General features: G+C 36.9%; 1 protein-coding gene across 1 annotated transcript; it reads right to left on the bottom strand.

Moving 5' to 3' along the window:
* Positions 1-359: 359 nt before the first annotated feature.
* Positions 360-4,202, bottom strand: LOC311087089 (uncharacterized protein; the record flags this gene model as incomplete). The annotated part of the gene is made up of 7 exons (XM_084120332.1): positions 360-388; positions 1,185-1,367; positions 2,733-2,837; positions 2,992-3,109; positions 3,214-3,305; positions 3,960-4,077; positions 4,188-4,202. The coding sequence occupies 7 exons, from the start codon at positions 4,200-4,202 to the stop codon at positions 360-362; spliced, it is 660 nt and encodes a 219-aa protein (XP_083976458.1).
* Positions 4,203-12,732: the final 8,530 nt, after the last annotated feature.

Consider the following 12,732-nt stretch of genomic DNA (forward strand, 5'->3'; position numbering starts at 1 on the left):
GACTGGTAATGTCAACAAATTCAACATATTATTTAAGCAATTTTAAAAATAAGGAAAATAAAAATGTCTGCATTCTCTAGAATAATTTGGGACCTCTCCTAGCTTATTGTATCTCCAGCAGTGGAGAATAGTCAGAAGGGGTAGAATATGCTTGAACATCCATGTAAGATGTGTGTACAACAGATTATTTTTTAAATCGTTTTGAATGATTGATTCATAAAGACTTTACTTGTTTCATTAGTGGATAAATCAGCGCTCTAGCAGTTAATAAACAGAACTGCATGCGTCTTGCGGAAGAACATTGTAGCCGGAGCTACTTCTCTCTATTTATGTCTATGGCGAGTCACGCAGGTACTGGGCTACTCCGCAGCGGCTGCGATCCGCCAGTCTAAAGTATAGTCCGAGTATAAACGCTTATTGCAGGCTTAACGTAGTAATTCAGGATAAGACAAAAACACGGTTTGAAAAAAAAAAGGCATTCATGATGCACTCGCTCATTGTATACATTTTGTAAATTCTGAACACAAAGAAGTTACGGACTGCGTCTTTATGAATGTTTTGAAGCATCAGATGTAATCGATACACTCGTTATCTGAAGGCAGCGACTTTCAAAAGGTGATTTACAATATTTTGGTTGCTACCGTAGACATCAGTGTTTATACTCGAATTATAAACTTTTATCTCAGTACTTCTGTGATCATTTGAATATTTGTAACAGAAATATCTGTGTGATTGTAAAGCTGTTTCATATTGACAACTGCTGTCTCTCGGTAAACGAAAGCGCAAACAGATTAGAATGTTCAGGGGTGAGATTTTTGTAATTTAGGAATAAGATCGCGTGGGTGTTTGAATCGAGATCTTTTAAAGATTAATCGTGCAGCTCTACTGTCTTTAATTCTCTCTCTCTCTCTCTATGCGTTGATATCTGACGCAAAACGTATTTGAGTAGCGCGAGGGCTTTTCAGTGCATTCATTACTATTTTAATATGAGGTGAGACGTCGCTATTAAAGGATAAGCTTCCAGCACTTCGCCCAACAGAACCGTTTTCGGAACCGAAACGTAGGAATTTCACACGGTTCCGGTATTTTTTCAAAAACAGTACCGGTTCTGGATAAGAACCGGTTCTCGGTTCCAAACCCTACATTTAATAATCAATGATTTCAGAGAAAACAAAAACACTTACTCTTAGTAGTTAGGGCATCTGACAACGCATCAGTCTGATCGTTTATATCCTGGACACTTCTGCAGATGTGATCCCAGTGTCTCTTCATCTCCTCCACAAGAATAGCCTCTTCTTCCTCAAGTATCTGTACTTGCATCAGCTTGTCAAATACCTTTTTTTTCATGGCCAGTGAAGCATCATCAACTGAAATTGAAAATGAACTCGGTATGTAACAAGCCAAAAAAGTCCTATTTACATGTTGTGATTTGTATAGTCACAGTGTGTACAAATAACAAGGTCACATGAGACACAGCCATTTTTTAAACGTTTAAATACTGGGAACTATTTTCTCAGAAGGCGAAGCACTGCTACTTGGACGGAGTGATTAGCGCAGCACCCGAGAACAAGACAAGATAAAGAAATCTTATATAATCTTATAATCTTATTTTATAGCCACACAAATGTGGTTCAGGCAACGCGTATTCATTATATTCACTGCACTGCACTGCAACAAAACAACAGATGTTGCAGTAAACAACATTACAGATCATCTTCATCTCAACCCAGTCTCTTTTTGTTAAATTTCAGTTTTATCAATATTAGCCATTATAAAAGTGTAAGTAAAAGGTACAAGAAGCTATACAATAAGAAATAAAGCAAACAATTCAGTCAAACATACAAAGTCAGAGCTCTAGTCTAACCTTACAACGGTAAAGTTAAATAGCTTAAATATATAGTTATGAAACTTCACTTAGCCCTCAGCCAAAACGATTGGCCAGGGAACAAATTATAGACTCACGAGACCAAATATCACCCATTAGGTCTACACAAGACAAATTATATCTCATGTTTAACCACTACAAAGATGTCAGAGTCAGCGGCAAACGTCAGAAGGACCAGCCGAGGAAAGGCTGTTCCAGGCGGGGTACATGAGCGCAGAGCGCCCGGTGATTGCCATAAATCTTTATAAATAAACCACAGATTTGAGCTTTAAACAACTACATTCTCACCTGAAAAACTCTTAAAACTACATTTCGTGACACAGTAACAGTAGTATTATATTTCAACTGTATTTTACAAAATGGCACTTCTTATGTTGTCATTCCGCTTGTAGCACGCGCAAGTGACGATTCTCTGTCAACCAATCAACGTCCTGCAGTGAGTCTAGCTCCACCCTTTAGTACCGTACCACTGTGCTAGGTACCCCAACGGAAGGGTACCTAAAAAGTGGTACAGTACGGTTCGGCATTTTGGTACCATTCAAAACTTTTGACATTGGAAACGGAAATAATTGCGTATCATACCGTACTGTACCGTACCGTACCGCTCAGTGTAAACGAGCCATTAGCGACTGCAACTCGTGTTGGATGAGCAGACTTTACAATAGTTTACAATGGTTTTTATTTTATTTTAAACAGCCAAACGACAGTGCAGAGGCGACAGAGGCATGTAATGTGAATGTAACTGTGGCACATTCTATGCTTATTTCATCTCGTCACATTTTAGTCACGCAAGATCTTGTGGCACTAGATCTCGTCACACCCCTCCCCTACATTGCATTTTATTTACCTGTAAGGCGATACAAATCTCTTTTTTTCTGCTGAATGCCCAAATACAACCCTTCAATCTGATGCTGCAACCCCTCTGGATCGTCGGTTCTATTGCCATCGGGAACTGTTTAAAATAGCATATTAGACTACTGAATCAGAACATTAACTAAGCATTAAGCAAGAACAGTATTTTAAGATTTAAAATACTTCAAATAAATTACAATATTTAATTTATATAAAAACTATAAAAATATGGAAAACAAAAATTGAGAATGCACCTTGAGTTGCCCATCGCTTAACGTCGCACACCCATTGCTGCAGCTCTTCTTTGGACTCAGCCAAATTTGCCATAACAGCCTCAATATCATCTTTGGCTTCCTTCATCTTTTGCCCAGTCTTAAACATAGGTGAGATTATGCACTTAACTGAATATGACTGTTTAAAAAGAAATGAACAATAAATGTATGGTTTAAAACAACACTGTTTTAAAGGTGTGGTACCTTGATATACCGCCTAGACAAGTAAATGTGCAAGTTCTTCTTCTTTCTTTCATTCCATCCTTTGGCATGAAGGGTGATCATATCCACTCGTGCTAAACGGAAAAAACACAGCTTTTATACACGCATAAATAAATAAATAAAACCTTAAATGCCTATTCACTGGCCATTAATATTCCAAGCTTAAAGGAATAGTCCATTTCAAAATGAAAATTCTGTCACCATTTACTCTCCCTCAAGTTGTATGGAAGTTGTTCAAGTTGTTCACCCTCAATTTTTTTCTTCAAGAGAACACAAAATATATTTTTAGGAATGTTGGTAACCACACAGATAATGGACCCCATTGACTTCCATAGTAGGACAAAAATACTATGGAAGTCAATGGGGTTCATCAACTATCTGGTTACCAACATTCTTCAAAATGTATTTTTTTTTGTGTTCAGCAGAAGAAAGAAATCATATAGCATTAAAACAACTTGAGGGTGAGTAAATTATGAAAAAAGCATCATTTTGAAATGGACTATTCCTTTTACGCAATTTATGAAAAGCTAAACAACTAAAATGAGCACAAATATAAAATAAAATAATACTAAATGGAGTAATTCCAATAGGGTCCTTACACCATCGGTGCTCAGCCCGAATTACTTCAATTCCCTATAATTTTCAGCCAAAATGCATTTTTAAATTTGACTATGAAATTGTATATTCTATTGTCTAAATCTACGGACTTACGTACATGTGACACTTACCAGCCTTACTCATATACTTTGTTGTAAGAGCAACACGTGATAGAAAACTGTTAACTTGTTCTACTTCTTCACCTATAGTAGTGCCTGCTCCCGTTTGATTTTTACCACTCCACTGGACCTATAAAACAAACCGGCACAATTTAACAGACAGAACAAGATTAAAGTGAAAATGAGTACCCAGAAAAGCACTACATAAATGTAACAAATTATTATTATTATTATAAAGACCTTGTACCATTTCATGTTGTTTAAAACAATCGATCAACGAATGATAATAGACACTAATCCCTAACCCTACCCTTCACTCTAACCTTATCCAATGAAATCAGCTGCAGGGCGGGATTTCCGAAGAGCTGGTCTGGGCAAGTACACCAAAAAAGCAGCAGGGCGATCCTCTTAAGATGTCGGCGCCACCCCAGCATGCAACACGGCGTGACGTAGCATCACAGTTTCTATATGTAAATTAGTAATAGTTAAATATTGTGACTGAAACACACTCAACTCTTTTACAAAAATATGCTAAATAAATAAAACCTCTCCATATTTGCCAAAGCAACATGAAACCAAGTAGAAACATATTGTACAATGACATTTCACGAAATGAGAATCATATCAGTAATAAGCAATAAAGTGCTCTTTGTGGGGAACCATAAAAAAAAAACATTTGTTGGTGTGTTCGTTCTTTAAACAGAGCAAAAGAGCCCAATCCCGCACATTCTGTCTTTTTTCAAAGTTTGTGTATGTGTTAAAAACTGTCACCTTCAACCAATCTCCTGCATCTAAAACCATCAAAGTTTTCACACACACAAAAAAAAAATTCTGTAGACACACCTCTTCTGTGAGCACTGAACTAAAGCATTAGCATTAGAGCACAGATAACACAACTGATCTGATCTACTGTAGTCAACATGGAAAAACACCTGTTTCTGATTTTAATTCTGACTTCAGGTACAAAATGACTCCCTTTATTCATTGTAGTGATAAAAACAGTGAAAAGCAGTGAAAATAAATTTAAACAGAAAAAAACAACAACAGAAAAACAGTGTAAGAAATTATTTTGCGACTTGACTCAGAAAAGTTCTTCTTTCTTTGTTTTAGGTGTGATGACTGCAGACCAGATTGGGCCAAATAAAGAAACTCTCATCATAAAGAAGGAAGACGAGACTGTGACTCTCAGCTGCTCATATGATACTAGCGAGAGTTATGTTTATCTTTACTGGTACAGACAGTATGCTAATAGTGAACCTCAGTATTTAATATTTAAACCTGCCCGATCAGCTACTGCAAGTGGGAACCCCTCTGATCCTCGCTTTCAGTCGACTACATCACACTCATCCACTGAACTCAAGATTACCGGAGTAACTCTGTCAGATTCAGCTCTCTATTATTGTGCTCTGGAGCCCAGTGATACAAAGTCTATGTGAAGCTGTACAAAAACTCAAGTTCATTTTTTCCTTTGAAGTCAAGCCACATCAAACCCACAATCTATAATTTACATAATATAATTACACCAGTGGAAACACCTGTGTGTGGTTACAAATTAAATTTAGTTCAGGGAAATTGAAAGAAAACTGAAATAAATCAAAATAACATTTTGTGGGTAATTAATATAGAAAGCATGCAAAACCAATCTGTGAAAATATATCACAAACAATAAAACAAACTTATTAAGATTGAATAACAAATATAATTACATTTTAAAAACATGCAAGATGCTGGTGGCATGATAATATATAATGTAGTAGTCGAGAATAACATTCATATTAAGTGTCTTATTTTTAAAAGTTTCTTCTCATAATACACCCAAGTACAATCACAATGTCAAGTGCTCTGTCTAGAATTGGTTTAGATCATTGAATTGAAATAAGGGCTCAGTGATTAAACCAACATGTTAAAACATCAGAACACTGAAAATTTGTTAAAATAGACCCAGAATCATCAAGGAGGAGGAGACATTCAATATTCAGGAACTGTGGTGCAGTCAGACTCCTCCTGCAGTTCTCTGCATGTGTGACAGTGTTAGTACAACCTTATTGAGAGGCTGAAACAAGAGTCTATAGACTTCAAGTATTATTTCATCAATTATTGTGATGGCAAACTGGCAGAAAATTTTAGTCTTCTTTCTCACATATTTCTGGGGTAAGTCAAATTCTGTAAGTATATACATGCTGTAATATTCCTCTAATATGAATATGAGATCATCATCAGTGATGTTATACATTACAGGATGTGATTCTCAGGACAGTGTTGAACAAAGTACATTTCAAACTGCTGTTGAAGGAGCAGCTGTAACAATCAACTGTCGATATGAAACCACTGATGTATTACAAAATATCTTCTGGTACCAGCAAAAAGTGAATGGATTTCCAGAATACATGCTGAACAAATTTGAATATCGGTTCAAAGAAAGATTTAGTGCTGATCTCAACACAATTTCAAAATCATTTCCACTGACAATCCAGGATGTGAGTGTGTCTGACTCTGCTGTGTATTACTGTGCTCTGACGACCACAGTCACTGAAACACACTCGACACTCATACAAAAACCATGTGTGTAAAAAACACAGATGGCTTACACATTTGCAGCAAATGCTAAGAAACTGCATTGCCAATTGCTACTTATCTTATTATATTCTTACCTTTATAAAAGCATCATGACATGACTGTAAATGCAAAATTAAATTGCTGTAGTGTACTTTTAAAAATTCATATTTGAGTCAGCAGTGACTGCATTGAACCTTCAAAGAAAAAAAAAAGAAAAAAAACAATATAAAACATCATGCACCATAAAAATAACAATAAAATGCTGATACTGATACTTTGGAGCTTTTTATTGATACTGTGCTATCTGATCGAAATCAATACCAAATGTTTATTTTAATTTATTCTATAACTTTTTTTGGTTTTATGTTACAATTATGTTGGAAGTTGCCTCAAATGGGACACAGATACTAAAAATATTTTTAGCCTGAAGATGGCGATATCTACATCTAATATGACACCACCTCATATGTACTATTGTAAGATTGTCAAAGAGAAGAAAAATCTTTCTTTTGAGGCTCTTGTGCTTCCCTTCAAAAAAATAAAATAAAATAAAAAATCTGAAGACACGCCTCTTTCATGAGCACTTAACTAAGCATCAGAGCACATGATACACTGATCTGACCTAAACATGGAAACATACCCATTTCTGATTTTAGTTCTGACTTCAGGTACAAAATGACTCCCTTAGTGGTTTTGAAAAACAGTGTAAAAGATCATTGTATGTTACTTGACTCATAATTTTCTTACTTGCTTGTTTTAGGTGTGCTGACCTCAAACCAGATTGGGCCAAATAAAGAAACTCTCATAATATTCAATTCAATTCAATTCAAATTTATTTGTATAGCGCTTTTCACAATACATATTGTTTCAAAGCAGCTTTACAGAAAGTGCATTTCAGAAATGTACATAGAAAAATACAGTTAGTTAAACATGCATTAATTTAGGGCATAAATGTATATAGAAAAATACATAGAAATGTACATAGAAAAATACAGTTAGTTAAACATGCATTAATTTAGGGCATAAACATATCACCAGCGTCGAGTCGTCTCTTATCAGGCGTCGAGTCGTCTCTTCACATGCTTCTAGTCGTCTCTGCACAGGTGTTGGGGCATCTGTAGTTTCCATGGGAGGCTGGATAGAAACTTGAGCTGACAATCTGTATTTACCTCGGGACTAGCGTCCCGAGATAACAACAGAAAAGCAGATGGGAAAAAAATTAGCGTAGCTGCTGTTCATAACAATAATGCATTCAATCTGATTCAACTGTAGTATAAAAGGTAAGTATTATGTGAATGGTTGGCTAAAGAAATGTGTCTTTAATCTAGTTTTAAACTGGGACAGCGAGTCTGAGCCTCGAACAATATCAGGAAGGCCATTCCACAGTTTAGGAGCTAAATGTGAAAAAGCCCTACCTCCTTTAGTGGACTTAGATATCCTAGGAATGACCAGAAGCCTCGAATTTAGTGATCTTAAAGAGCGCGATGGATTATAGGGCGATAGAAGTTCCGTTAAATACCCAGGAGCTAAACCATTTAGGGCTTTATAGGTCATTAGTAATACTTTGTAATTGATACGGAACTTTATAGGTAACCAATGTAGAGATGATAGAATAGGTGTTATATGATCATATTTCTTTGACCTAGTAAGAACTCTAGCAGCTGCATTTTGGACTAACTGTAGCTTGTTTATTGAGGATGCAGGACAACCAGCTAATAAAGCATTACAGTAATCTAGTCTCGAGGTCATGAATGCATGAACTAATTTTTCTGCATCAGAAACAGATAGCATGTTACGTAGCTTAGCAATGTTTCTAAGGTGGAAAAAGGCTGTTCTTGTAACATATGAAATATGATTTTCGAAAGACAAGTTGCGGTCTAATATAACACCCAGGTCTTTTACTGTAGTGGATAAAGTAACAGGACATCCTTCTAAAGTAAAGTTGTATTGTAAGAGGTTTTGTGGGCAGTTTTTTTGACCAATAAGTAATACCTCCGTTTTATCTGAATTTAATAGCAGAAAATTACACGTCATCCAGTATTTTATATCTTTAACACACTCTGTCAATTTAGATAATTTATTGTTTTCATCTGGTCGTGATGAAATATATAATTGAGTGTTATCAGCATAACAGTGGAAATTAATTCCATGTTTTCTTATAATGTTACCAAGTGGCAGCATATATATTGAGAATAGCAGAGGGCCTAACACAGATCCTTGCGGCACTCCATAGTTTACTGACGTTATCTTCGATTTTTCCCCATTTAAACAGACAAAATGGTAGCGGTCTGATAAGTACGATCTAAACCAGCTTAATGCCTGTCCATGAACACCAGTATAATTTTGTAGTCGATCTAAGAGTATTGTATGATCTATAGTATCGAACGCAGCGCTAAGATCAAGTAAAACTAGTATTGAGATACAGCCTTGGTCAGAAGCTAAGAGTAAATCATTTGTAATTTTAACGAGCGCAGTTTCTGTGCTATGATGCGGTCTGAATCCTGACTGAAACTTTTCATAGATGTCATTTTCTTGCAAGAAAGAGCACAATTGAGCAGACACAACTTTTTCTAGTATTTTAGACATAAAAGGTAGATTTGAAATGGGTCTGTAATTTGCTAGATTATTATGATCTAATTGTGGTTTCTTAATGAGAGGTTTTATAACTGCCAACTTGAATATTCTTGGAACATGACCTAAAGATAAAGACGAGTTATAATAATAATATTGAGAAGAGGCTCTTCCACTACAGGTAACACTTCTTTCAGTAGTTTAGTTGGTATTGGATCTAATAAACATGATGTTGGTTTAGATGCAATGATAAGTTTATTTAGCTCTTCCTGTCCTATAGTTGTAAAACGCTGTAGTTTTTCTTGAGGAGCCATAATTGAGGCTGAATCATAAGACACCATTAAAGATTGTACATTTACAATTGTGTTTCTGATGCTTTCTATTTTCTCAGTGAAGAAATTCATGAAATCATTACTACTAAACTGTAACGGAATATTTTGTTCAGGTGACGCTTGTTTATTGTTAGTCTAGCCACGGAGTTAAATAAAAACCTTGGATTATTTTGGTTATTTTCTATTAGTTTGCGGAGATGCTCAGCCCTGGCCGCTTTTAGTGCCTTTTTATAACGTGGCATACTGTCTTTCCACGCGATTCTAAAGACCTCTAAATTAGTTTGTTTCCATTTACGCTCTAAATTACGAGTTTCTCTCTTGATAACATGCGTAGTATTGTTATACCATGGTGCTTTAGTTTTCTGTGTAATAAAGAAGGAAGGCGAGACTGTGACTCTCAGCTCTTCATATGATACTAGCAGCAATTATGTTACACTTTACTGGTACAGACAGTATCTTAATGAAGAACCTCAGTATTTAATGTGGAAAGATGCTCGTTCATGGAGGGGTACTGGGAACCCCTCTGACCCTCGCTTTCAGTCGACTACATCTCAGACGTCCACAGAACTTACTATTAAGAGAGTGACTCTGTCAGATTCAGCTCTCTATTACTGTGCTCTAAAAGTCGGAGCCCAGTGATACAAAGTCTATGTGAAGCTGTACAAATACTATTTTACTCTTTGAAACTGAACCACTTAAAAACCACATATAGACAAAAAACAAAAAGTGGAAACACCTGCATGTGAGTGTGATAAGAAATCCAGATATGTAATGGTTAAAAAAAAAAGAGATAGTAATATAAGTGAAACAATGCACAAAAGATAACCAACACTCACAGACTACATAATAAATTCAGGTCATTTCAAATTATAGCATCATCATTATGAAATTGCTCGGAGACGTGAAGGCAGGCGTAGACAAGACGTAATTCAAAACAGGCAAGAGGTCATACACACGGCACGGGCAATCAATCCAAACATATAACAAGAAACAGGCAAAGAGTAAACTAACAACGGGCAGAAAATCAAAACAATGAATACGGGAAACCAGGATAGTGCTCAGACATGCAGTTACGAACACATACAATTAGTCAGTCAGATGTAGGGAGCTCCTAGGGGACATGGTGAAGGAAAAAATTATGAGATGGAGGAAAAATTCTTTGTCAATGCTTTTGTGTTCTCTTTGCGTTCGCTAGCAAAGAGCTCAAAAGGTTTTGCAAGCGAATGCAAAGTTTCTCGGGGGAACACTAAACATGTGCGAGAGAATGCAAAAGCATTGACGTATTATGGAGCCCCTAAAGGGACATGGTGGTGGGAAAAAACTAGATGGGAGGAAAAATACAGCGTCTTTTTGACCTAGCGACAACACGGTCTTCTCTAGTGCAGCTCAACCAGGCCTCGTACCTTTTCTTGCGTATTCCGTAGGCACAGATTATTTTAATGAGTAGCATTGTGACTTCATAAGATCTGGAAAAACGCATTGTAGTCCAAAGAGTTGTTTGTTGTAGTTCTACCAGAAAGACTCGGGAGGCAAAATGATGTAACAAAGCATACATTTATTAACAGCCCAGCAAGCAAGTTATAAAGTTCTTTGGCGTAGGCCCCGTCCGTAGCTCGCAATCTGAGGGTAACGGATTCTGCATTTCCTGCCTGAAGACGAAGGCAGGGGCGCAGCCGACCCCCTGGGAGGTATATGGGAAGGGACCATCCGGTGGTGGGGAGGATGGAGGTAAATGTTGGCATCAGCATCTGCGAACTCAGACATGTGTAAGTACCAATCTGTTATATTATGAGTATTAGAACACGATTGGTTAGATGAGAAGGTAATAAGTGACGTAACAATTGAGTCTTCCTGGCAGAACTTACGCTAAAGCTTTCATTTCTTGTAAAATGAATTCTGTAAAATAAAGTTTCTCCCTTTGGAGTGGACTTTGAGCTTTGTAACCTTGCAGATCTTTTTTTATGCTCAAACAGCAACATTACACACTAACTAAGGTTGAAAAAGTAAAAAAGCACAATAGGACCCCTTTGAATACAGTCCTAGTTTCTTTATATGTCACAATCTTTAAAACACTGCAATATCCCTAACAGCCTCCACACCTCCTCCGGGAGCATGCTACAGGGTATTCTGGTGTATTGTGTTACTGCTTTGGTTTATTGCTTTGATTTTATTTCACATTGTCACTTGGAGAGAGCAGGTTTTAAATCTATTTCTTATCTTTTTTTGGCCTTCAAACGTCTTGAAATGCACATATCAGAGAAATAAAAATGTTTAACCCCATAACAACTTCAAATGTATGACCTCTTTGATTATAAAGCCCTGTCTACGGCCATATATTAGGCCTAGATCAATAATGAATGTGTACATATTGTGAATGAATTTAATAAACTTAGTTACCTAGCTTTCCTGGTAGCTTTGTCTGAGAAAATGATTCATGAATCAACCTATCAGTTGACCCTATGTTTACTTTCTTCACTGACAAACAAAAATGAAAAGCCTATATCAGTCAAAGCTCAGCTTTAGGAGGGGAAAAGAGACAGAGCAAGATAAAAACAAAGAGAAAAAGAGTGTGATGGTTTTAAAGCTATTGTTATCCAATTTTTTTGGCCTTCAAAACATCTTAAAGGGGTCATATAATGGTACATGCACTTTTACAAGTTGATTGTACTGAGATGTGCATTGGCAGTGCCTGTACACAACCATCATAAAATGATAAAAATCCATCCAGTGGTTTTTTAAAAATCTTCTTATACGTTTCCATCCATCTCAAATCAAGCCGTTCGACCTAGTGACGTCACACGGTCGGACACCCCCCCCCCACGATGGTTGATTGACAGCAGTGTTTCAACACAGACCCCGCCCTCGCGCGTGAGCGAGCTGTCAATCATAGTCCGCGCGGACCGGCGCGTCATTGTTGTGATAGCTGGAGCACTGCAGAATGGCATCTAAGCGATTGTGGTGTTCTGTTCTTCGGTGCAATAACGAACACCGCAGTCATGTTGATGTTCCTAAAACCATACAGCTGAAGACGCAGTGGCTGAGTTTGTTCTCGAATGGAATATTCCCCACGATCAACGTCAATGCTTTCATGTTTGCGCGAATCATTTCACACACCAGACTTTACAAATGAGGTCAGTATAAAGCTGTTTTTGCTAATAAGCTGCTCCTGAAAAAAGTATCGTACCAACTATTCGTGTTCCTGCTGCACCTCCAGAAGAACTGAAGTGAGTGTAACGTTTTATTAACCTTTATATTAATCTTTATAGTAATCTTTGCAAATCGCTAGCACGCTTCACGATGAATGCGGCTAAGGTTTACACTCAGGT

Source organism: Abramis brama (genome assembly GCF_963993115.1).
Source record: "Abramis brama genome assembly, chromosome: 7".
In the NCBI taxonomy this organism is placed as follows: Eukaryota; Metazoa; Chordata; class Actinopteri; order Cypriniformes; family Leuciscidae; genus Abramis; species Abramis brama.